This window comes from Prunus mume, linkage group LG7 (assembly GCF_029339155.1).
Source record: "Prunus mume cultivar Tortuosa linkage group LG7, ASM2933915v1, whole genome shotgun sequence".
Lineage (NCBI taxonomy): Eukaryota > Viridiplantae > Streptophyta > Magnoliopsida > Rosales > Rosaceae > Prunus > Prunus mume.
In genome coordinates, this window is record NC_142704.1 from 9775977 (window position 1) to 9802099 (window position 26123).

A 26123-nucleotide genomic window follows, 5' to 3' on the forward strand; every position below is an offset into this window, starting at 1 on the left:
ATGATCTACTCTCAATCTTCTTCAAGCATCTATGTCTTTATTATTGTTGTTATTATTTATTGTGTTTCTCTTTAAAAAAACAGAAGAAAGAATTGTCACCTCACCATCAAGTCCAACTCTTCCACTGCTTGTGGAGAGAGATAAGAAAAAAAAAATAGAGAATATAAATAAATGCATTTGAAAACAGAGAAAAAAAAATTTGCAAAGAGACTTGCCTTGTGCAAAACCAGGAGAAGGGGAGGAGAAGAGCTGGGATGGAGGAAATGAACTTCGGCAGAAGAAAAAGTGAGATTTAGGTTTAAAAAAGTCTTTTTTTAACTTTTAGTCCCTTTTCTAAAAAATATTTCAAATCAGTCCACCCAAGTTTCAAAAATCACGTTTAGACCCCAGATTTTATTTTGAAAATTTCAAACTGGTCCCTACCGTGTCTTGACTGTGTCGGAGCTGTGTATTGACCATGTCGGAGTCGTGTCTTGATCTTGTCCCAGCTGTTGACCATGTCTAGGGCGTGTCGGAGCCGTGTTACCGTATCCGACACTCCGACACTCCAGCAGTTTGGAGTGTCCGTGCAACATAGGTAATGTCCACTAAGGAGCTGTGAAAGGATGCCCCCCTCACGTGAGCCAAACGCAAGGGCCAGCTCAAGCTGGATCACCAACCCTCGGGCCACTCTCATGCATTTACACGCTTTCATCTCCAGGGAATTGGCTTGCCCACCCCAACCTATTAGTGGAATTAAACTCCAATTCCACCAAGGAGGAGACTATTTTTTGCGTTTAGGATGTAGAAGTTCATACTTAAAGGGAAAAGGAGGAAAGTACTAGTACCCTTATCTTTATTTAGGGGAAAGTGCTCTACAACTAGAGTGCCATAATAAATCCCTTATAATACGTCAAGATGTAAATTAGAACTTTTATACTTTTGGGTTAGGTCATATGGACATGACCTTTTGCATCCAAGTTCGGATAGCCTGTAGTTTAGAGTAATTTAGACTTTCTATAAAATAAAATAAATAAAAAAATTGAAAATAAGAAAATCTTTCAATTAAAAAATTATACTAGTTTAAAAATGATTTTTAATACAAGGGACATAGAATTTTTTCACCTGGCAAAACCATGACATATTGAGCTGGGTTACAACCTGTGCTTTATATTCCCTTTACTTGCTATTCAAGCTATAGCATGTTTGTTTAATGAAGTAAATATAAGATCCGAGGATCTGCTTCCAAATGATTTTATGTGGGATAAACATACATGGTGTGGCCAAAAAATTGTTTCCTTCTCTAAATGCTTGGACAAGATTGTTCAGATACTTGAGGCAGCTGTTTTGTTGTCTCCATTTGTGTCCAGTGTGAAGGCAAACTCAGAAACTAAGGCCAAGTGGTCGCTGCCCACTTTCTGTGTACAAGCATGATAGATAGAAATAGAATATTAGATTTGAAGATAACATTATACGCTTATCCACAATCATAATAATTCACCCTTGTTCCAGGTCTTGTTGCAAACTAGACCAGAATCCAAAGTTTTCCTACCTTGCAAGGGAGGCTACCAATCCTCTGGAGAATGTCAACTGGAACGGTATCTATAACTCCAGTGGGCACAAGGCCATCAGAGTACCTGTATGAAACAGAAGCATTTCATTCGTTTCATTGTCATCATAACCAACTCCTCCTCCAACATTAGAATTATTGTTACAAGAGACGCAATTTACCATAAGTAGTCAACAGTTCCAAGAAATTTTGAGTGGTAGGAAGTTGCTAAAGGTTCGCCATTGGATCCTCGTGTTCTAGTCGAACCCTGAAAGTATGATATGTTGTACTTAGAATAACACCCCAAACCAACTTGATGCATACAATAGGAACATAATGTAGCAGCATATTAAAAGCTGGAGTATTGAACAACCAAGTGGTAAAGGTGTAAAATTTTGTACCCGCACTGTGGCATAGGAACTGTTAAGCTTCAGGGGATGCACGACTAAATTGCTCTCAGCATCTCCAGTTGCAACTCTAACCTCTTCATCTGTCCAGCAATGCTTCAACAATCTGAAAATGAAAACATTCAAGCAACATAAGACATATAACTCAGTCATCTTATTCAAAGAAAAGGCCTGACTCTGCCTGACAAATTTCTCATTGATGCTTGTTATGCACGTCGTCGGTTTAGGAACTAAATGAAAACAAAATAGAAAATATGTTTCTGCGTTATAAGGTATGAGAAATACCCGTCTATCAGTGTAAGTGGACTGCTAATTTCTTGTTTGACTCCTAAAACTTGAGCAGGATGACAGTCTCTCTGCCCAGATAACTCTCTTCTGTCATATGACATGATATTCAGCTGTAAAAAGAATCATACGGATGTCAAAAACATCATGGATGTATGTAATATATCTATTCTGATTATCTGCATCACCAATATATATTAATTAAGTGGATAACATCATAAAAGCAAGCAATTCACCTCAGATGTTGACAAGAACTTGTATATTGCACTCTGTCAATAAGCAGGAAACTAGTTTAGCTTTAGCTTTGTTACTGTAAAAAGCAGAGCAAACAATGATGAAGTAAGTTATCAAACCTGCGGAGTGCAATTGAAATCACCACAAAGGACAATGGGGGCATTGCCCCATTTCTCTGAGAGGATTTGTGCCCTTGATATGAGAAAACGTATCTGAAGAAACAAAATGATTCAATTACAAACCAGATTATCATAATGCCCCAAAACGTTAAAAATCTGTATTTTTTCCTGATGTCTTTGTTCAGGTGGCCAAACTTCTATTTAGTACTAACACTAGTCATTAAGCATAAGGGAAATGACATCAATGAAAAGAAGTTACCTGGCCCAATTTTACCTCCCCTCGGCTTGGGTTATAAAGCACGTGTATGTTACCAATCACGAACCTTCTTGATTCGGCTTTCTGCATCTGCCTGTATGGAATGAAATTAGAAGTGGAAACGATGGATACGATCTTGTTGAACAGAAGATTACATCAAAACAGGGTTGATTAACTCAATCTGAAGTGAAGTAATCTCAGAAGTGTGACAGGTATAGAACAAGTTATTAGCAGATGCTTGCAAGTTGTACCTCAAAAACCGAGAGTTGAGCAACATTGTCACGCAGTCCATAACCCTTGAATTCAATGCTGTGTTCCTCTAACAACTGAAAACTGACATAATGAAGTGGAAAAGCTATTCAATTTGTCATGGCATCACAAACACTATAAACCAATTGATAAAATGAAAAATAAAGCACAACCAACCATCTTACTTATCAGCCTTCCAGAAAATAGCGCAACCATCAACGGTATCTCCCGTGCGTCTCTGCCATTGCAAACAACATATTCAGAAAACATTTCTTGGTTCATAGACAAGATTTGTACATAATATGGAAAATCTAACCTTATACGACCCAAGATATCCCATTTTCGCTAGAATTTCCGATAGTTCAAAATACTTGTCTACTTCCTAGTAAGACCACATAAAATAAAAAATAAAAAATTAATTAACAGGGCAATAAAAACAAACAAATTAATCAAGCTTATTACTTTACTTACTTGCAAACAGATTATATCAGGGTTCCATTGGACAAGTTCATCGCATATGACCCTCTTGCGATGGTCCCATTTGAGATAACGGGAAGGCACATTGCGGTACATATCTCTATGCGCGAAAGCATTTCTATCCCCCAAAATGTTATACGAAGCAACTGTAAATCTATCTGCAGCAATAACAAATATATATATATATGCTATGATTAAATAAATACAAAGACGATGCATGCATAATTAGTCTAGTAATGTTAATTAGAAGAAGGATGATATGGACCTTGAGAAGACAGTGGTTGTTGATTATCGGTTTGGATCCAATGGCGTACAACATCCGGAGCATGACTTGACTGTCGCCGCTCGAGGGGCTTGTACAATGGACGAGCAGTGTTGGAACATGTAGACGATGAGTCTTTGGAAGCGTCGGTGCAGCAAAAGATGGTGGGCTTGCTGCAGAGGAAGAAGGAGGATGGGCCGGTGGCGCTTCGTCGGTGCGGCAGTTGTTACGGATACGTGGCGTCCGCAGAGCCAAGAGGAAGCGTCGCACCGCATCGTTCGTTGAACTAGAAGATGAGGTGAGGTGTGTGCGTGCGAGCGAGAGCCTTTGGGATGTCTTCAGAGACGGATTGGAATTTGACCTCTTTGACTTGTTGACTTGTTGACTTGTTTGCTTACGTAACTTACGATATGAGTTTATTGATGGATTTACTGTTACTGTTTCATTCTGAGTCTTTCAGATATTCTCGGGGCCACAAGGGAGAGAGAGTGTGTGAGGGTGCATGTGCGCGGCCAAATGCCATCCATCGAGCAGTGAGTTTCTTGTCTTTGGCTGCATTCATCTTTCATTGTCGCATTCTTTTATTTATTCTATATTAACTTCGTAACTTATACCAACAAATGCCCCTTTGCTAACTAAAATCCAACGGGAAAAAGTATTTTTCGTCCTTATAGTTTGCCCTTTTTTTTTTAAATTTTTTTAATTTTTGTAATTAAAAATGTATAGCCGCACGGCTATACTACGGTTTCCCTATTTTTAAAAAAGGGTATATCCGGGCGGCTATACACAGTTTTTTTTTTTAAAATCTCATAGCCAACCGGCTATACTCGGTTTTATTGGTGTTTATTTAAAAAATAGTATAGCCGAACGGCTATACTGACTTCGACGCGCAGGCGCCCCATCGCCGACCGGCTATACTCGATATTTGCTAAATTGTTTTTTAAAATAGTGTAGCCGGGCGGCTATACACTTTATATAGTGGGATTTTTTCCAGTATAGCCGAACGGCTATACACGGTTTTGTTATAGTTTTTCTTTAAAATAGTATAGCCGCGCGGGTTTGACTAAATTGTATTTTAAAATAGTATAGCCGCACGGCTATACACTTTATATAGTGGGAATTTTTTTTGTATAGCCGCGCGGCTATACTCGGTTTTGTTCTTTAAAAAAAAGTCTTTGAAGTCCAATTGTTTTTGTTCCCTCTCACTTTGAGTTCATTCTAATCAAGTTGCTTAGCTGTTGTTCTAAATTATATAGCACATATCATGCTGTAGTCCATTTTTAGTTTCAATGGAGCAGAGATTTTTCAAATTACAAGGAGGTTGGCTTTGCACTTGACTGCTATGCTATGTTATCTCATCATGTCATTCACAGTTTCTATGTTATGATTCAAATTAGACTTAATAAAAACTATCTATATTGCGGAAGATGCATCTTCCGTGATATAAGAAATAATAACAAGAAGTAATTGTTGACACCGATCTTCAGCCAGCAATATGTACTGCCATTTATACTTTGATTTTAATTCATTACACGAATGGCAAATTAAAATCCTCATGCATTTCTACTGCGCACCCTCACTGGCAATCCACCTTTTATCCTGAGAGTCAGCGACAACAGATGCTCAGGACACGTGTTCTTATTTGGTACGTCCATCTCAAACCTCTCCATCACAGACGCTGCAATCGACTTCATCTGAATATAAGCCAGCTCTTTTCCGAGACACATCCTCGGCCCGGCGTGAAATATCGGAAACCGAAACGCACTCTCCAGCTGACACGTGCCATCATCGTCCTTGAGCCACCTCTCAGGCAAATACTCACCGCAGTTCTTCCCCCATATCCCCTCCATCCTTCCCATGGCATACGCGTGGTACGTCACGAACCACCCCTTCCTAAGAATCGTCCCATCCGGCATGACGTCGTCGTTTAGGCAAGCCTTTGTGTCGACCGGTACGGGAGGATACAGTCTCATAGCCTCCGAAATGGCCGCGTGCAGATAGTGCATATCTCGGAGCTCGTCGAAACTATACGTATCGCCGATACTTTTACCGTTTCGGATCCGAATCGTTTCTAGCTCCTTTAAAATGGCGAGCTGGACGCGTGGCCTGGACGACAAGAGCCAAAAGAACCAAGTCAGAGCCGAAGATGTGGTGTCTCGGCCGGCGAGAATGATGCTGATGATGATATCTCGGAGAAACTCGGGCGAGTTGTTGTCTTCAGTAATCCCGATAAACCGGGACAATAAATCTTGATGGTCTCCCAATTCTTCGACTTCCATTCTGGACCTTATGATATTATCAGCGAAGTTATGAACGGTTGCGATTGATTCTTTCAACTTTCGCTCTGATCCAACGTTGAAGAACTTCTTAATCTTGAACACAAACGCAAAAGCATACAAGAACCTCCCCGAGATAAGCGTGGCTGCGTCGTCAAAAGCCTTCATGAACTCATCGGAACCGGAAGCCGTTTCTCCATCGCCGCCGCCAAGACAAACCGGGTCGACGTTAAAAGCCAATTTACAAACATTGTCAAACGCAAAGCGTTCCAAAACGTCTTGTAAATCCAAACGACATCCCGTTTCGGCGGCTTTCGCCAAACACGGAATGAGCCTGGACTGAATCTCAGTTTTCACATTTTCCATGACAAAGTTTCGGAGGGATTTTGTGTTGAAGGCATAGCTGGCAGTCTTTCGCTGGACTTTCCAGAGCTCACCGTCAGCGTTAAAGATTCCGTGGCCGAGAAAATCTTCAATAAGCGAGATGAACCGGTCGCCTTTTGGGTAGTTGTCGAAGTTGGTCTTGAGCATGTGCTCCACGTTTGACGGGTTGGCGGTTATGATGCCTCCGATTTTGCCTGGGCGGCGGAAGACGGCGGTGTTGGTGGGGCAGGCTGTGAGGATTTCGGTGGTCCAGTCCAGAAATCGGTGGCGGTTCTTGAGGAAGGAGGGTAGGGTTCCGACAATCGGGTAGACTCTGAAGCCTGTGGCTTTGTATTTCTTAGGTGAAGTGAAGAATTGCCGGTAGAGATAGACGGAGAGGAAGATAAGAAAGAGGAAATATTGGAGAGATAAGAGCTCCATGGCATTGGCTAATAGATTAGTGCGGTGACATATGTTCTTCTATATAGTGGACTAGGAATGAGTGTAAGCGGCTCTAGCGCTTTTTTTATTTTTTATTATTACTTTAAAACAATATCTAAGGATAGGATCTCCTAGATATTTGATATAAAGTTGCCATCTCATTAAAACATAATCTAAGGGTTAATATTTGGACACGTGTATATTAAATTGTATTTGGCAACATGTGAGACGACTCAACATTTTGAAAATACTAACAGAGGATACGAATTCCTTGCGTAATTGAGAAAATTGAATTTAAATTTCTGTTTGGACATTAAAAAAAGAAGTACCACATCAGAGTTTTTGTATATATTATCTTATTAAATGTAACAATTGCATTTTGAATTTAATTCAAATTTTGATGCGATTTAAAATGAAGTTTCTATAAGTTGGAAGCTTAATTTTTTAGTTTTTAGATAAATTGACTGAAACGTTTTGTTGCCTCTTGCTTTATCTTCAACACTATTCCAGAGAGAGAGGTGTAATTTTGTCTTCATTCATTTGTCTTATACTAACAATAATGTAAAAAAATATGAGAATTATATTAGGTACACGATGACTAGGGGTGGGCATTAATTCGGTTGAACAGATAAAACCAACCAATTTAATTGTAAAGCCGATAAAACCGACCTCTTATTATTATTATTATTATTATTATTATTATTATTATATATATAGAAAATATGGTATTTTATTCAATCGAAATGAACATTACATGGTAAGAACTAATGGCGAACCGTTAAAACCTTTGAAAAACAAAATCTCGGAGTAGGAAAGAGTATCACCCATGATATTGACTAAACAAAAGAGTCAAACAACTTATACGAAACAAATCCAACCTAAACCCCAACCACAAAACCTTTAAAACAACATTCCATCACTACATAGGTACCGTTAAATGAGTCCTCCTATGATCTAGAAAAAACATCATAGTTCTTCGTAAAGAGTCAAAAACGTATTGTGGGTATCAAAATAGATCCAGCCAATCACCCAACCGCAAAACCATTGAAACACATCCTACCACTGTGCATATACTGTCAAAGAAAGCCTCCTATGATCTAAAGAAAGCATTATAATTCTTCGAACATAGTCAAAAACGTATTGTGAGCATCATAACAAATCCAGCCAAACACCAACCGCCACCTCCAATTTTCTTGATCCAGAACCCCAGCTGACAAACGAGGGAGACCAATATTGGCCTCTTAGCCTGAAGAAAATTTCGAAGAAAGATCTTCATAATAGGAACGATCATCAGTTGTCAAGCCCATGAATGTTTCATAGGATAATTATTAGAGAGGTGTTGGAGACCCCTCGAGGCTAGTCTCCTCCTCATTGTCAACAAAATCCAAAGAGACAATCAGAGAAAACTGAGAGAGACAGCACAAAAAATGAGTAAAGAAAACTGGATAAACCCTAACCCTAGCCATCAAGGCTCGCCTCACGTGAACGAGAGAGCGACCCAAAAACCGACCAATTAAAACTGTAATTATTGATTTGATTTGATTTTGAAGTGAAATCGATTTAATTTAGACTGTGCCCACCCCTAATGATGATTGACTGGCCTGCTTCATTTGGTGATATAGGGTTCAAAAGCTACATTTGTCAATTAAACAAGCAGAATGTTGTAGCTCTCTACTCTATGTCATCATTTTCATTTGAAGCATTCAATTCAAGCATCTATACAAATAATAATAATATGTCGTATTGTTTTGGCTTAGCACCACACAGTTACTGTGAGAGAGAGAGAGAGAGAGAGAGAGAGAGAGAGAGTCTACTGTTAATGTATATCCTGGTCCATGAGAGAATCTCTGTGCCACACAGAGCCCAGAACCGGATATTTTCCATTTCCACAGAATGATTCTCCTACGACGTGTCGTTAATTAACACCATTAGAAAATCGAAGGCACTGCCCACGGTCACGGACACAGCCTGTATATGCCACACATTCCGTTGCAGTCATTTTGTGGCACAGACACAGAGAGAGCAACAGAGAGAGTGAGAGAGAGTGAGAGAGGCTCATGGCTGCCATCTGCGGTCGAGTCGCCCTTTCACCTAACCAGGGATTCAATCTCGCTAAATCAGGTACTTTTCTTTCTGGGTTCTTTCAATTTTGGGCAAAAAGTTGAATTTTACTCAAGTTCTTTATACCATAAGTTATGTGTTCTCAGGTGGAATCCATTTATTTATAGAGATGTGTTATCTGAAAATATACATGATTATGGCTCAAAGCTATAAATTTTGCGGTTAATTTTTTTGGAAATTGGAAAATAGTGAATGAAATGAAGGCTAAGAAAAAATTGATAATTGAAGCTTCCGTTTTGCGTATTAGGAACAAGGCACATAAAGATTTCGTGCTTTAAATTTAACAGTGGTTTGTTTTCTCAGTAAACAATGCTGGATTTGTTGATTTCAATGTTTTTATTGCAATTTATATGGCAGGGGATAAACATTATTTTCATAAACAATGCTCAAGCCGGAGCATCTTGATGACAGCATCAAGCACCAGGCTTGGAAAAGGTGGTGGGTTGCTGGAAAAGCCAACCATAGAGAAAACAACACCTAGTCGTGACTCTGAATTTGACTTAAGGTATGTATTCTCATGCCTTGATTAATGGGTAGCTGTAAATTAAGTAGAAAAATTTACCTCAAATTCAGCTCAGTACAAAATTAAGATGTGAATGCAACAATGAAGCTTTCAAAGAAACAGAGCACTTCATGTTCATAATCTGCATTTCTATATTCGATTGAGGGTTGAAAACAAATTGTTTAAGTAACCCTTTTGTCTATTTGCATGTATTATTTCATATGTTAGTTAACATTAGAAAATTGAAGTAATTTTCAAGATGGGTTGATCAAATGTTGCAGGAAATCAAGGAAAATGTCGCCGCCTTACCGTGTGATGCTGCACAATGACAACTACAATAAGAGGGAGTATGTTGTGCAAGTTCTGATGAAGGTTATCCCAGGAATGACAGTTGACATTGCAGTGAACATAATGCAGGAGGCACATCACAATGGCCTGGCAGTCGTCATTGTGTGTGCTCAAGTGGATGCAGAAGACCACTGCATGCAGCTCAGAGGCAATGGCCTTCTAAGTTCCGTTGAGCCCGCTAGCGATGGATGTTGAGGAGTGCTTGCTTGTAGTCTATTAGTTATCATATCATAAACAAAATAATTACCTACAATTTACACAAAGAATTGAACTTGTTAGGTTACAGCCTTATCAGTAAAAGCTATATATGATGGCATGCTTGTTTATGTACATAAACTTGCTCATATTAAGGTGAACTGTTTCAGTTCAGGCATGTTCTGTTTATGTTCTTCATTTAATTAAAGAAACAGAGAGAAGAGAGATGATGGGAAAAAAAAAAGAGGAGGATTATATAGACCTCATTCTTTTATTGCTCATAGTTTTCATTTGATTAAGAACAATACTGGTTGGCAAGATGGAGGGGGTGTTTGTGCAGCCACCCATGTCTGCATTTTCAATCTGGTTTCAGACGAAACAATTTCATATAACAGAAGCCCCATTTTCATCTTTCATTTGAGTATAAGGAAGGGTATTGTCTTCCCTCAAAGAAAAAGGAAGGATCTTGCACGAAGCGTTTGTATGATATCTGAAAATGTTTTAGCCAAAACGAATTTCGGATGGTTATTATGCGTTTGTGAAAGTTCAAACTGGAAAATAAAAGATTTCAGGAATGGATCACGAGATGCACGAGCAGCGCCGTGTATTGGTGGTAAAAATGAGCACAAAAGGGAAAAAATAGCTGAAACTGGAGACGCGGGGAATCGAACCCCGTGCCTCTCGCATGCGAAGCGAGCGCTCTACCATATGAGCTACGTCCCCATGTCGTTCCATTCCTGAATTCTAAAATATAAAACGACAGTAGTAATTTTTTTTAAAAAAAATAAAAAAATACCCTCATACAAATACATTTGCTTTGGCAACCTTCTATGTCCCTCTAAAATCAGCAGCCCCAATAGAATTGCAGACTAGAAAGTTGTGGCTTTAAATTATGGCAAACATATTTGTTTTCTTCCATAGTAAACCACAATGAAAAGTGAACTGCAAGTCATCCACGCAGATGCATAGAATTAGATAGCATGCCTTTGCAAGAAAACCCAATTTTATCTTATTGACATGGGCACAACCACAATTTACTGCACTAGCAAGGTATCAACAAGCTTAGACACATTTGAAAGCTTCTTCTTCTTGCATACCATCGAAATCACCATTGCCCAGGTGTCCACATGAAGAACATTTCCGTTTCCCAGACTAGTTAAAACTGTCCTTAACAACTCCATATCACCTTCCCGACACAACCCCTCAACAAGTTTATGTGCACTTAGACGATGGGGTGCATAACCCTTGAAGATCAGCTCATCTAAAATAAGTGCTGCTTCTCTGAACTGCCTGCAATCACAAAGTCCAGTAAACATTATTCGATATGAAACCACATCTGGAGTGCATCCACGTCTTGGTAAATCTTCGAACAAATCATTTGCTTCACTCCATTTCCCTTCCTGACATAGTCCACCAAGAATCGCATTGTAACTAATAACATCTGGCTCACACCCTTTCTCCACCATGTCATCCAAAACTTTATATGCTGCTTCAAAATCCTTCTCCTTGCAAAACCCATTAATCATTGCATTGTACGTTACAGTATTAAGTTTGCACCCATACTCGCTCATTTCCTCAAGAAGCCCAAAAACCTCCCCTTTCCTACCAAGCTTGAAAAGCCCGCTGATTAAAGTCGAATAAACCGCTGCATCTGGTTTGATTTTTCTCATTATCATCTCCTCCTTAAGCCTAAAAGCCAAACTCATTTCACCAATCTTGCAGAGTCCTTTCATCAAGGAGGTATACACGAATATAGTAGGCGGCACCCCATATACCCTCGCCATATCCTCTTTCAACGTGAAAGCTTCTTTCAACTTCAAATTCGAACAAAGGCAATAAATCAAACTCGCCATTGTCACTGAATTCGGGGGAATACCCTTTCTAGACATTTCATCGAGCACCTTCCACGCATCATCCAAGTACTCATTCGAACAACAAGCTTTCATCAGTATATTATAAGTACATGCATCCGGGGCCGCGTATTTATCAATACACACAAAGAATTTCCACATTTTCTCAAACTCGCCACACCTGAGAAGCGCATTCAACAATGAATTAAATGATTTCACGGTCCGATGGCAACGAAATGTGGGAATTTCATCGAACATTTGGAGTGCACGGTCGGGGAGGTGAGCGCGACCGTAGAACGAAATGACATTGCAAAAGATGATTTCGGGGGGAGCAAAGCGGGTTTCTTGCTTCAATTGATGAAGGATTTGGTCCATTTGGTCGAACATTTTGGCGCGGCCGAGCTTGGTGATGATGAGGTCGTAGGAAAGGAGAGAGTAGCGGAAAGGCTTTGTGGGTTGAGGAGTTGAATCAGAGTTGGGATTTTGGAAGAGTTGGAGAGCGAGAATTGGGTCCTTCTGGAGACGTAGGAGAGAGGAAAACCTGAAGGGAGAGAGAGATTTTGAAGCATTCATTTTCTTCTGTTTGGAGGTCAATCTGGTGCTTTGGTTTGGCTATACTGTTATAAGTTCCCGCCAAATACCGGCAACGGCTATTATTGGAATTCGGAAGTGAACGAAAACGAATAAGAGAATTAGATCGGCAGTTCTTAAAATGGACCGTTCCGGCAGTGACGGCCCAAACACCCCCAAGAAAATGAACTTGTTAAGCCCAGTTATTTATGAGCTCAAGAACGAAAAACATTCTACGAGCTCATTTGTGAGTGATTTTGGGAGGGCAAAAATCACTTCCTGTTGATTACAATCACTTTCGCTCAAAAACTATTTCATTACAAATAAGTAAACATGTTGTGAGATTTTGAGGATCGTCCTCCTACAATTTGCTTTTCCGAAAACAAAATTAGTTAAATCTATATTTTACGCTTCCCACTCCAATCATCCAAATCAAAGTTGGAAAAACGATTTTTTAATCTGTATTCTTTGACTTTGTCTCCCTTGATAATCTGCCTATATCTAATACGGACATCTCACCACCCACTTATGAGCCCGGTGCATTGCATCCACAAAATATTTTCACATATAACCAATCCGTAAATACCAATCAGTAAATGGGGAAATCTTTTCTTTTTTCTATTTTTTACTTGACATATGTCATTCTCTTATATTTAAAACAATGTCATTAATATATTATATAACTTTTGCTTTCCAAGTTTACCCTTATTAAATGTATTTAATTAATCCAAAAAAGTTTCACAACTTTCTTACCATCTTATTAAAGTTTTTTTTTCAAAGTCAAATTTTTTTATTTAAGAAAATGTCTGCTTTTTAAAAAAAGATGAAATGTCCCTTTTTTTTAACGTCAAGTTTAGACTTTTTTTTAATTAAAAAAAAGGACATTTCCTCTTTTTTTTTTTTTTAAAGCAAACATTTTTTTAAATAAATAAAAAATTAACGTTAAAAAAATTTAATAAGATGGTAAGAAAGTTGTGAAATTTTTTTGTGGATAAATTGAATACATTTAATAAGTGAACTGAAAGCATAAGTTAATAATATATTAATGATATTGCTTTTAAGATGATACATGTCAAGTAAAAAATAAAAATCAAGAGAAAAGGTTACTAACATTTCTCATCAGTGAATATACGACAAAGTTGTCTACTCTCACTTGATTAATATTCAGAATTGACATATGAAAATGAAGAATGGTGTCAATTTGATGCTTGCTTTTAAACCACCAATACAGCTGCATGAAGAATTGACAATACTCTTTTTCTACACCGTTGATTCTCAGGATTTCTCAATACAAGCAAGGAATTGTCCACGTCCATGTGTTTGTTTCTAGGCATTGTAGAAACTTGGATTGGATGGACAATCTTTAAGATTATATATCTAACTAATTCCGACCTTTCAATCACAAGCTTGAGGTAAATTCTGGACGTGTATAAATTCGAGAGTATTTTGAATGCCTTTGTGGTTTTTATTAAGAATGTTTAGTTTTTTTTTTTTTAAACGGCTTGTAACTCACGTGCTCAAAAAAGATATATTTAGTTGTAACTCAAGATTATGGTCTTCCTACGAACTTAGAAAGAAAGTGACGGTTCTTGACCTCAATTATTAATACCACCTTTAATCACATCATCAATTGAACCCAGTCGCTAAACTTTTACGCTTGCCCAAAAAAGGAGTAGCAAAAAATCAAAACAGAACACAAGAAAACAAATGACTCTGTTCCGGCATTGATTAATTGCTTGCTTGCTGCCATATCCAAAGCACAGAATTAAGCAAAAAATTAAGAAAAGAATCTCGTTGTTAATTACAATTTTCTGCATGAGAAATTCGATTTATTTAGCTTATTGTGCTACAGGAAAAAAAGAAAAGAAAAAAGATTAGGCATAAATCAGAGGTGCGGAAGCGATTTTCTTTATCAGTGGTCCATTTGCATATCTGTAATATCATATCCGCCTTCCATTTGCATGATTCTGCTGCATACACAAAATGCTTTCACATTTAAAAAGGTCTGGGTTGCTATTTTATATTCGGAATTGACCTATGATTTGATGTGATTAATTTATAAATGGGTTGGAAGTTGTTTTCATGGTGTAAATGAACATTCATTCATTTTTCCTTTTAAACGAATCGGCTACAATGATAAGATACCAGTATTGTCATGAAGAATTGACAATATCTCTTTCTGGTTTCTACACCAGCGATTTCTGTAAGATTATGTATAGTACGTAATGAACAAAAGAGGAAAAAAGAACTCACAGTTTCTAAAGTCAAAGTTCTTTTTCGGAGAACATAAAATTTTCCACAATTGAATCGCAAGTAAGCGAAAAGTAAAGTCTGAATATACGCAAAAAAAAAACTTCATTAATACGAGAGTTATTTCTTTCAACGAATCCGTTTCGCCATGTGCTCATGGAAGCTCATTTTTTGACTGATGCGTACGTTTTGCCAAGTCCTTCTCAATTACGTGACAAAATTTGAATTCTTTCTTTGGATAGTGATATTATTCTGGCTTTCAACTTTGATCCTATGGAATAAGATTGTTACCGTGGCTTCTTTTTGTAAATTAAGTTTCTCAAGCCCCAAAAAAAACAGAGATGCAGTAAATAAATTATGTTTTACATGTCATGGCCTTTATCACTTGCCACCGGTACGGATCCAGAAAGAATGCGAGGGCTCATCATCACTTCATTTGAACCCAACCCAACCCAATCACGAAACTTTTACCTCTGCCCCAAAAAGGAGGAGAAAATAGTAAAACTTGACACACAGAGAAAACAAAAGACTCCCGACATTGCTGCCAGCCACAGAAGAGAACAGCACACAAGCAGAAAATTAAAAAAATATTATCAATTTCTGCAATAACAGAAGGAAAATAAAATAAAATTGAAACATAGATTTCACAGTGGCCTGGCCTCCATTCTCCACCCAAAACAAGTTAAATTACTTTGGGCCCCACTCCACTTCCCAGCTCCCACTTTAATGCTTTTCCTCTAACTAAGCCAAGCCTGACGTGAGCATCTTCTCTCTCTCTCTCTCCCGTTCTCTGTCTCTTTCTCTACTAAATAAAGCCAAGCTCCACTTCACTTCCTTCTCATCTCTCTCTCTCTCTCTTTCTGAGCTCTCTCTCTCTCTGCTTTCTGCAACAGAGAAAAATGGCTCAGACCGCAGTTCTTTACTTGGCCATTTTCTCAGCCTTCACACTCACTGCGCTGTTTCCTTCCACACTCTCTCGCAGCTTATCAGAAGAAACATCCACACTTCTCGACGTCTCTGCCTCCCTCACCCAAGCCCATGACGTCCTCTCCTTCAACCCTGAAACCCTCAAACCATTGGACCGCCAAGAAACCCAGGCCCAGACCCATTCTCTCACTCCTCTCAACTCCTCCTTCTCTCTCCAACTCCTTCCCCGCGACGCTCTCCACAACTCACAACACAAGGACTACGAATCCTTAGTCCTCTCCCGACTCGGTCGCGACTCGCCCGAGTCAACTCGCTCCACACCAAGCTCCAGCTGGCGGTTCAGAACATCAAGAAGTCCGATCTCGAACCCATGCACACCGAGATCCGACCCGAGGACCTCTCCACCCCGGTCGTGTCGGGTGTGAGCCAGGGAAGCGGCGAGTACTTCACGCGCATCGGCGTCGGCACCCCGGCCAAGTCCTTGTACATGGTGCTCGACACCGGCAGCGACATCAACTGGCTCCAATGCGAGCCTTGCTCTGACTGTTACCAACAAACCGACCCGGTTTTCAACCCCACCGGATCCTCCACTTACCACCCGGTCACGTGCGACTCCCCGCAATGCCATTCTCTTCATGTGTCCGCCTGTCGTGCCGACAAGTGCCTCTACCAGGTGTCCTACGGCGACGGGTCATACACCGTCGGCGATTTCGTGACTGAAACGGTGTCGTTCGGGAACTCGGGCGCGATCCATAACGTCGGCTTGGGGTGCGGGCACGATAACGAGGGATTATTCGTCGGGGCCGCCGGGTTACTGGGCCTGGGCGGTGGGGCTTTGTCACTTCCTTCGCAATTCAAAGCGACGTCGTTCTCGTACTGTTTGGTGAACCGCGATTCGTCCACGTCGTCGACTCTGGAGTTCAACTCAGCACCACCCAGTGACTCGGTGACGGCGCCGTTGTTGAAGGACAGCAGGGTCGAAACGTTTTACTACGTGGGGCTGAAGGGGTTCAGTGTGGGCGGCCAACCGGTGTCGGTCCCACCTTCGGTTTTCGAGGTGGATGAGTCGGGGAACGGCGGGATCATTGTGGACTCGGGCACGGCCATAACTCGGTTACAGACGGAGGCGTACAACTCGCTACGGGACGCGTTTAAGAGATTGACTCGGGACCTGCCGAGTGCGAGTGGATTTGCACTGTTCGACACGTGTTACGACCTGTCGTCGCGGTCCAGGGTTCAGGTCCCAACGGTGTCGTTTCTGTTTGCTGGTGGGAAGTCGCTGAGTCTGCCCGCGAAGAACTACCTGATTCCCGTGGACTCGGCGGGAACGTTTTGCTTCGCTTTTGCTCCGACGTCGTCGTCTCCGTCCATCATCGGGAACGTCCAGCAGCAGGGGACACGTGTGAGCTATGATTTGGCAAACAACCGAGTGGGTTTCTCGGCAAATAAATGTTAAATTTGTGAAGTAAAAACAAAAAGAAGGTTAAAAAAAGGTATTAGAAGTAAGTTTAGGTTTGGAGTTTGGGTTAGGAGGTAACAGGTTGGGATTGTGAGTGAAATATTATGTACGGGGAGCCGGGGCTACCTATTTATCTCTCATAAATTATAATCGGGTGAAAAATGAAGAAAAAGAACAAGGTTGGTGGCTAAGGCTCTTCCACCTGAATTCGATTTCTATCCCGTATATTAAAAGTATTTATTACAGGTGCGGTGTTGGTGGTGGTTCTTGAATTGTACACAAGACAGGCTGAGCTGAGTTTATTTTGAATGTCAATAGTAATGTATTTCGGTAAGAGTGGGGCCCATGCCCATCTACTGTATAAATTCGGAGCTGAATAATATGCTTGAATTGAATCGCTAGTCCAAGTTGAGGGCTCTCACCCACTCACTCACTTGCGTTATACAATACGTTGCCAAAGGCTTGCTTGCATGCGTGCCTCGTGGCATTATATATTTTCTTTTCTTTTGTTTGATTAGATTAGATTAGATTTATATATATATATTGGTGACTCTCTCTGCGTACTGCATGTGAATTTTGGAGGCGTTTAGATAGGCGCATTATTTGTTTGGCTCCTTCCCTTACCCGGTCCTCCTTGCGAATTCGCTTTCTTTCACTTTCGCTTGTGAATGTGGGGGAGTCGGTCACATGCATTGCCTGTAGGGTCCACTTTTGGAAGTGGAAGACAACGTATGCCATGTAGGATTCACGCACTTTGACCTTGGGTCCCTACACTTTCCTTTGTGGGCCTAAGTACCGTGATTGTCGGGATGGGCCGTTTGTCTTTTCTGACGCGTGGGAGTGTTTCTTCATCATCCACGGTCGACATGCCCACATCAATCTACTAATACTATACCATTACCATGCCCAGCCCAAATTCAACCTACAATTTCATTTTCAAATGGTAAAAAAAACGATAAACTGCAATAAAAATGCATACTTGTTCTCCATCCAGATATTTAGAGGAAAATCGGGCAGAGAATTTGGGTTGGGACCCTAGTTTGTGAAAATCATTTAAACGCCATAAAATTTAGGTCAAACATCAATGGCAACTACCATATGCAGTTATGGGAGGGTCCCAAGACCCGGCAGAAAAGTTTGGGATCCTAGTGTGTACATTTAATTCCTTTAATTGAGGAAAAAAGTTTGGCACAGCCACCCCTTCCGTTTTTATAATTGCTATGTTTGTATATGCAGTAAAATTTGTGTGAAACGGGAATGACACTGGATAGAGAAATAGAAGAAAGAAGGTAGTGGGATAAGAAAATGTGGGCCTTGCTTCTTCTGTGAAAAGCTGCAGCGGAATAAAAGTCAAAAAAGTTACCACAATAAGCTGCATAAGAAAATAAGAAATTGTTCCCTTGCCCACTTGCTTCATTTTAAAATTGACTGATTTTAAGCTGGTAGACTAATTTTCACATGTGGGAACCCGCATACGCATAGTCGGTAACCCTTAAACAGATTTTGCTGAAAGGTCGCAGGTCCTGCATGTACGCTGTTGAGTTTGAAAATATCGGTCAACCATAAGATATTGCAAAAGGTGGGTGACTTGTGAGTTTGAAGATACTGAGATTACTTGGACTTTTCACATATGACGAGGAAAAAAACACAAAATGTGGGAACGTTTTGCTTTTACCTGGACCTCTTCACATGCCACGCCTTTTAACAAAAAGAAGAAAAAGAATCAAGTTTAGAAATGCATCATACAAGTTTAGAAACGTAAAACAAAACAATGATAAAAAGTACCAAGTCGCTAATTCTCAAGTATATAGCTGCAGCTGCTCGTTCGGAGAAAGAATGTTGGAACTAATCTAGTGGATTGGAAATTTCAGACGGGGCTTTGTCTTCAAAGTAGTATTGTGAGTCAGTGTCACTACCAGATACTAATGAACAACGATGGATGGTTCACCAGAATAAGAATTTCTGAAGTAATATGCTTCTCAAGATAACAAACGAAGCAATTTAACCACATTGTTCCAAGGGTTTGGCACTATTAACAAATGTTGCGCTTTTGTTGAACCCCTCAAGCAAAAGAATACGCACCGCTTCTACACCATCTTGAAATGTAAAATTCAACTGAAAAGCATGTCTAGTAGTTAGAGTCCAGTATCAATCTAAACATAGGTTTCTCCAGAAGTTGCATCAGAAACTCAACAAACCTCTTCAAGTTCTTGTTTAGTAAAGGGACGAAGAACAAAGTTCACAGGATCCATTTTCCCAGGAGGCCGTCCAATGCCTACAGAAATTCTCCAATTCAATGACATAATAAATTACGTAATTTTTAAAATAGTATAGGCAAACACTTTTAGTGCTCTAGGGAAAATACCGATTCTTAAACGAGGAAAATCTCGACTCCCTTTAAAGTGATCAATGACACTCCTCATCCTGCAAAACAATGGCTTGATAAACCAAAGAAAAGATTTACATGCAACAAAACAGTCTTACTACAAGCAGGGAAAGAAAATCCACAAGTCACCACAGGTTCTTTCTAGTTTGAAATGTCACTGTGCAGCAAAAAATGTTTATAATTTTTATATTCATTCCTGATGACAGGATGATCGTGGTTTGGGACAATGATATCATTTCTCATTGTGTCCAAGATAATACATATAGATCTGGAATACAGAGAAAAAGTATTCGTTTGGGTATCTTCAGGATCTGACAGGGTCCTTTCAAACTACAGGTCTAGGATACAGTGGTAGAGTTGCTCATTTGAAATATATTTTCCTTAGACAAAGAGTTAAATCTAACACAAACTAGTACATTAGCTAGAACAGAAAAGTAACATGGCAATGTGCGATTACCCATTGTGTCCTCCATGTCCACCTTTTGGCAACAGCCGCAGTTTTGCAAAGGGGAGATCTAGATCATCAAAGATCTGAAAAAATATATATTTCAAGAAATTTGAACATGGTAGAGAAACAGGACACTCTGACTCAGAAAACAAGAGGGAAAAAAAAAAGAGAAAGAGTAGAGATTAAGTCAAGATAGGGAGAGAAACTGCACCACAAGTACTTGCTTCAATGGAATCTTGTAATACGAAACAATGGATCCAACCTTCAACAAAGGGTCCAAATATCAACCAATCATCTCAGAAACATATTAAAATATTAAGACAAATCCTGAGATAGCTTACTTACTGACTCACCGCTTTTATTCATGAAAGTTTGTGGTTTGGCAAATATAACTGGAACATCCCCGATAAGGCCTGGAATATGGAAACAAGCTCTATTTGGATTAAAGTTTGCCATAAGAGTTGGGAATCTTGAAAACAAAGTGAAGGATTATTTATCGATAAGCTTGATAAATTCACAAACAAAATGAGATTGTAAATTGCAGAGACGTGTGAAAAAGATATATGCACAAAAATTATGCAAAAGTGAACACACACAATAAAGCAAAGTTAGCAAATTCAGTTGCTGGTTTGGTTTTGCAACCAATCAAACTATATTTCAAACGATCAACATGAGAGAGAAAGAATAAAGACAACAGAATTGGGTAGTTCCAGCATGTGCAGATAATCACACAAGTGGGGAAAATAAGGTCAACGTAAGCTTCAAGAGCAAATGGTGATCCATTACTCACTAACAAAACTTATCCACGAGATATGTTGTACATTTGAAATTGTATTAAAATTCAAAGCAATTGAACCTTTTCCGACCAGGGCTTTGAAAGAAACACTGCTCAATGATATCCCTTCAGCTTCAGCTATAGCATCCACCATCTCAAAACCCACCTGAAAAGAACACCACCGCCATATATTATTGCAATTTGCAAGCTTCAGATTTCCATATAGCACAACATTAATCAGATAGAGTTAAATCAAGAAGAAAACCAGGCAACATTCATATGATGGGAAAATTAGCGTCTAAAACAGCTATGAGGAGCAAAAGTGTGAACTTTGGGGTCAACTTGAATTTTCAAAAGCGAACTAAAAACACAGAGCTTTGAGGGGTCGTACGAACATTGTGGCGGGTGCTGTGGTATTTCTTTCCGGGGTTTCCAAGGCCGACGATGAGCCACGGCTGCTTGGGCGGCTTCTTGGATTCGACAGCCGCCGTGTTCGAGCTCATTGGCAGCGCAGATGAGGCGGAGGGTGATGACGAGAATTGAGAAATTATCCGAAGCGACGAAGATGGAATTAGGGTTTTTGAGGAGCGCAAACAGCGGTGGCAATTGGGGAAGCGAACGGTGGCGATAGATGATAGAGAAGCAGCAACGTTCATATTTTTTGTTTTACTTATTTATACAAACCAATAATTAGCTGAGGGTTTGAGAAATATATAGATAAACCCTACGGCTGAAACTAGGAGGAAGGTGAGGAAGAATGAATTTTCAGTTTACAAGGGTGTTTGGCGTTAGGGAAAATGAATTTTCGATACCCATTTTTCACCCATTTTTTTCAAAAACGTTATAGCCGCGCGGCTTTACTATTTTTGACACTTGACGCCTAGGTTCAAAGTGGGTCCTTTTTTTAATATAAAAAAATCGTATAGCCGAGGGGCTATACCTGGTTTTTAATTTTTTAAAATTGTATAGCGGCGCGGCTATACTCAGTTTTATTAATTATTAAAAAAATAGTATAGCTGTGCGGCGCTACTTATTTTGACACGTAGGCGCCTAATCGTTGGGTAGGTCATCTTTATTTTTTTTTTATAAAGCGTACCGCCGTGCGGCTATACACGAATTTTTTAAATTTTTTTAAAAATTACTGGATTTTCAGTAAATTGTTTTTAAAAATAGTATAGCCGGTATTCTTTATAAAAAATATATATATATATAAAGCCGCACGGCTATAGAATGGCGAGCCGCTTTTTTTTAGTACAGCCGTTCGGCTATACATGGTTTTGTTCTTATTTTAAAAAAATAGTATAGCCGCTCGGCTAAACATGATTTTGCTGAATTGTTTTTAAACATAGTATCGCCGCACGGCTATACGTTAATATATAATTTTTTTAGTATAGCCGTGCGGCTAAACCCTGGTTTGTTCTAATTTATTAACAATAGTATAGCCGCTCGGCGTTACGGATTCTGGCACGTGGCTCCTAGGCGCTGTCTGGTATTTTTTAATATATATAAACAGTATAGCCGTTCGGCTATACATGGATTTTAAATTTTTTTATTATTATAGCCGATCGGCTATACTCGGTTTTGTTAATGTTTCTACAAAAATAGTTTTTGAAGTCCAATTGTTTTTGTTCACTCTCTCTCTGAGTTCATTCTAATCAAGTTGCTTAGCTGTTGTTCTAAATTAATTAGCATATGTCATGTTGTAGTTCATTTTTAGTTTCAATGGAGTAGAGATTTTACAAATTACAAACAAGTTTGCTTTGCACTTGACTCAAACCTCTCCATCACAGACGCTGCAATCGACTTCTTCTGAATATATGCCAGTTCTTTTCCGAGACACATCCTCGGCCCGGCATGAAATATTGGAAACTGAAACGCAGTTCTTTCTCCATATCCCCTCCATCCTTCCCATGGCGTACGCGTGGTACGTCACGAACCACCCCTTCTTAAAAATCGTCCCATCTGGCATGACGTCGTCGCTTAGGCAAGCCTTTGTGTCGACCGGTACGGGAGGGTACAGCCTCATCCTCATGGCCTCCGAAATGGCCGCGTGTAAATAGTGCATGTCTCGGAGCTCGTCGAAACTATATGTATCGCCGATACTTTTACCATTTCGTATCCGAATTGTTTCTAGCTCCTTTAAAATGGCGAGCTGGACGATTGGCCTGGACGACAAGAGCCAAAAGAACCAAGATGTGGTGACATTTGTTTGAGAAAATGCTCTTGCCTCTCCATTAGATGTGCAATATATAAGTTTAGTCCAATGACGTGTACTTGACTGAACATTATCTCTCAAAAATTACAGAAGAACTGTGTGTGTCAGTTTAAGAAAGTATTGTGTAATTTGTTTCCTGGATTCAAGTGGGATTTCAAAAACCTCGAACAAGCATTTGAAGAGTGAGGAAAGCTGTATGGGATTGGATTGGGAACATGGACAAAGTCCATCTCTTTGGCGGTACTGAGCCTCAACAAGTCAACAAGTCCTCAACAAGTCCAGTTGCAATCATAAAATAAAACCACCAACAATTCACTTGTCTAGTTTCTTCTACAAAATGATTAGTTAGAAATTAACACCAAGGCCAAACATAAACGGTCAACTTATTTCTTATCATTCATATATGAAATTTTCAGAGGAAATGGCCGAACATAAAACGTCAACTTCTTTATGATTTTTTTACAGGAGACAGAATGAAGAATGTATCATCAATCTATCACAACCAGCTTCTGATACTCTTCGCCGGAGATGGCTACTTCCATGGTAAGATCCGGGTGAATTTCCCCATCACCATCCAAGAATATCTTCATCAAATTCTTGGAGAAGCCACTCAACAGCGCCACCCCTGGTTCTGTACTCGGCACTGGCGTAGACATAGAATGTCTTAGATTCCAAAACACGATCTGTGGCACTGCATTCTCGTACCCTTTCTCCTTATACTTCCTCTGTATTACCTCATAATCAGTCTCCCAACTATTGCTCGAAGCCTCATCGAACTCCATGTCGCTGAACACGAAGATCCTCTTTATCATATGCTCTGGCTTCAAATTCCCATTCACGGCCACTTGGAGAAGCAAATCAAACACCTTTTGGAAATCAGTGTTCATGCCCCAGTCCATCCTCCTCACAAATTCACACTTGGACCTAAGATCATCCCCTTCTATCAAATGCAGCTGAGGGTTTTCACTGAAAGTGATGACCTTTCCCTTCCATGGCTCTTCACTCAGTTCGGACGCCAACAATCCCAAAGCCACAGAAACCTCCATTGGGGTTCCAGCCATGCTTCCTGAGACGTCACATACAGCCAAGCTATTCTTCATCTTCCCTTCCTTTAGCATGTCATCCACCATTTTCTTCCACTGAAGCAAGGCCACTTGATCTTCCTTGTCATCGTCATTCTGGTCATCGGAAGAAGAAGACCACCCTATATTATTCAGTTGGGCTATGATCTCATGCGGAAGCAAAGCACCCGCCGCAATTGTGGACTTGCCTGCTTTCACGTCCTCCAAATACTTGCTAAACCTCTCATTGTCGTGCTCCAAAAACTTACTTTTGTAAAGCTTCATGGCCACAGAGGCCACTCGATTGTACGGAATAGCACCCCATTGGTTGGCACCCATGTAAACCTCGGGCAATTGCAACTCCTTCCTCAGCGGCACCAACACCTCCTTCCTCAGCCGGTCTCTGACTCTGTAGGCGTAATGTGCTTCCTCCATACCTTCATATTCCGGGTACGATTCTCGGGGAAACACCTTCCTCGCAATGGCTTCGCAGAGCAAAGTGGCGCGGTCGAAGGAGGAGTCAAGGGAAGGGCACCACTTGGCAGCCAGAGTTATCTTCTTATGCTTATCATCCGACTTGAAGGTTTCTATATCGGACTTCAAGCACTCTGCGAAAAGATCCGAAACCCTCTGGTGCAAGAACCGGTAATCCGGGTCACGCTGGTACCTGGCAATGGCCTTCTTGGCCATGGCTATCTTCTTTTCTTTCCTCGCAGCGCTCGCTGTTTCCTTTTCCAATTTTACCCTCTCCATCCCCTTCATTACCCGAACCTCTTTAGGCACACTCTTCCGGCTGCTGATGGCCGGAGTGACCGCGGCTTTGGTTTTCGATTTACCAATTTTATAACTCGGACGACTTCTCCGTGCCACTCGCCGAACCACTGGTCTCCTCTTGCTACCGCCCCATCTGCATTTTCTCATTAACCACTGGTCCTTTTGGTTCTTCCTCACGTCTTGGCCTTCTAGAAGGCGGTACAGAATCTCGGGCATGTCTTTGAAGTAGCCGAACTCGGCGAAAGAGGCGAGGTTGCAGGCGAGGGTATTGGGGTGGTTTTTGTGGAGCCAAAACGCCGCCGTGTAGAAGCTTTCCTTGTCGGACTTTCCGGTGCCACGGACGCCTCTGAGGTTGCAGATGAGTTTGAGAGTGGTGAGGGCGTCGTGGGCCCAGGCCAGCGGGAGCTGTTTGTTGAGATAGGAGGCCGGAGAGTCCGGTACGACGTGGAAGAACAGATCGAGGCAGGGGTTTGAGGAGGTGAGGAAGGTGGCTGAGCCGTTCTCGGTGAGCGCCATTGGGGGTCTGGCTCCGTTTGATCCGCTCATCGAATCACCGAAGGCGGGTTCGGGTTGCGATGGTGGGGTGGGCTTGTTGATCTCTGGAGGACCAAGAATTACAAGACCAGTCGGTGGAGGAGCCATCGGCGTGATTTGTAAACAGAGGTTTGATTGGAGAATTGGGAATTTGGGAGAGGGTTTAATTTGCAGTGTTTTGATGGAATTAGGTTGGAGAGGCGTGAGTGAGATATGTGCCTCTTTTATATAGGAGCTCGTTTACTTGGGGACCAAGGATTAATCTGTTAATTATGTTTTCCCAAAAAATAAAATTGAATTTTTTGTTACCATTAAATTTATTGAATATTGGTTATGGCATTGATATCATTTTAAAGAAACATAGATGATGAAGATTTCATTTACAGTTCACTTCTTTTTTTCCTTGTACAAAATGAAAAGTTTAAATGTCCCTTCTAGCCCTAGCATAAAACCCAAACATACAATTTTTCATATTTTCTATGTAGGTTAAATTCTTGGTTATCAAGGAAAAGGGAACATAGTTAAACCAGATGATGATCATCAATCAAATTGATAGGCAATGAATATGCTGTAGTGTTGAGTCTATTTGTGATTTAACCCACAAGTCATCGAGAAAACAAAAAAGAAAGTTGGTTACTAACGGTGTTACTATTAAATTTGGATGTTAACATTCTCTCTCTTAAAAGATAGTCCTGCCACATGTCATTATGCAATTGGTGCGTACTACCACCTGTCAGTGCCACGTGGTAGTACCGTACTATTGTATAATTTCTCCAAGTCATCCACATTCCAAGAGGCATTTTAAAAAATA

General features: G+C 40.4%; 7 protein-coding genes and 1 non-coding gene across 9 annotated transcripts; 2 read left to right on the forward strand and 6 right to left on the reverse strand.

Moving 5' to 3' along the window:
- Positions 1-1129: 1129 nt before the first annotated feature.
- Positions 1130-4107, reverse strand: LOC103342194 (DNAse I-like superfamily protein). The gene is given in 14 exon segments (XM_008245799.3): positions 1130-1397; positions 1532-1616; positions 1711-1796; positions 1930-2041; positions 2221-2333; positions 2457-2489; positions 2574-2666; positions 2833-2919; positions 3081-3162; positions 3264-3316; positions 3395-3460; positions 3550-3713; positions 3821-4019; positions 4021-4107. Coding segments are annotated over 14 exon segments (1338 nt in total). The 5' UTR covers positions 4093-4107; the 3' UTR covers positions 1130-1304.
- A 1197-nt stretch (positions 4108-5304) lies between these two features.
- LOC103342193 (cytochrome P450 CYP94D108-like) lies at positions 5305-6944 on the reverse strand. The gene has a single exon (XM_008245798.3). It carries the CDS (start codon positions 6895-6897, stop codon positions 5371-5373), a length of 1527 nt encoding a protein of 508 aa, XP_008244020.2. The 5' UTR covers positions 6898-6944; the 3' UTR covers positions 5305-5370.
- Positions 6945-8857: 1913 nt separating this feature from the next.
- LOC103342192 (ATP-dependent Clp protease adapter protein CLPS1, chloroplastic-like) lies at positions 8858-10241 on the forward strand. The gene is made up of 3 exons (XM_008245797.3): positions 8858-9018; positions 9376-9523; positions 9802-10241. The coding sequence occupies exons 1-3, from the start codon at positions 8955-8957 to the stop codon at positions 10061-10063; spliced, it is 474 nt and encodes a 157-aa protein (XP_008244019.1). The 5' UTR covers positions 8858-8954; the 3' UTR covers positions 10064-10241.
- Positions 10242-10713: 472 nt separating this feature from the next.
- Positions 10714-10786, reverse strand: TRNAA-CGC (transfer RNA alanine (anticodon CGC)). Its single transcript has one exon. It is a non-coding gene; the product is annotated as a tRNA-Ala (tRNA).
- Positions 10787-10953: 167 nt separating this feature from the next.
- On the reverse strand, positions 10954-12622 carry LOC103342191 (Pentatricopeptide repeat (PPR) superfamily protein). The gene has a single exon (XM_008245796.3). It carries the CDS (start codon positions 12484-12486, stop codon positions 11098-11100), a length of 1389 nt encoding a protein of 462 aa, XP_008244018.2. The 5' UTR covers positions 12487-12622; the 3' UTR covers positions 10954-11097.
- Positions 12623-15563: 2941 nt separating this feature from the next.
- Positions 15564-17520, forward strand: ASPG1 (Eukaryotic aspartyl protease family protein). Its single transcript, XM_008245795.3, is given in 2 exon segments — positions 15564-15954; positions 15957-17520. Coding segments are annotated over 2 exon segments (1482 nt in total). The 5' UTR covers positions 15564-15632; the 3' UTR covers positions 17117-17520.
- Positions 17521-18782: 1262 nt separating this feature from the next.
- On the reverse strand, positions 18783-21523 carry LOC103342189 (peptidyl-tRNA hydrolase, chloroplastic). 2 transcript variants are annotated; one of them, XR_016121904.1, is made up of 9 exons: positions 21124-21523; positions 20810-20894; positions 20299-20366; positions 20165-20215; positions 19963-20036; positions 19485-19543; positions 19318-19394; positions 18905-19234; positions 18783-18817 (listed from the first exon to the last, which is right to left on the reverse strand). XR_016121904.1 is itself a non-coding variant. In XM_008245794.2 (8 exons), the coding sequence occupies exons 1-8, from the start codon at positions 21382-21384 to the stop codon at positions 19121-19123; spliced, it is 789 nt and encodes a 262-aa protein (XP_008244016.2). In that variant the 5' UTR covers positions 21385-21523; the 3' UTR covers positions 18783-19120. The 2 variants fall into 2 exon arrangements, 1 of the variants encoding a protein (XP_008244016.2); XM_008245794.2 differs by having other exon boundaries at positions 18783-19234.
- A 1791-nt stretch (positions 21524-23314) lies between these two features.
- LOC103342188 (uncharacterized) lies at positions 23315-25504 on the reverse strand. The gene has a single exon (XM_008245793.2). It carries the CDS (start codon positions 25418-25420, stop codon positions 23432-23434), a length of 1989 nt encoding a protein of 662 aa, XP_008244015.2. The 5' UTR covers positions 25421-25504; the 3' UTR covers positions 23315-23431.
- Between the last annotated feature and the right edge of the window lie 619 nt (positions 25505-26123).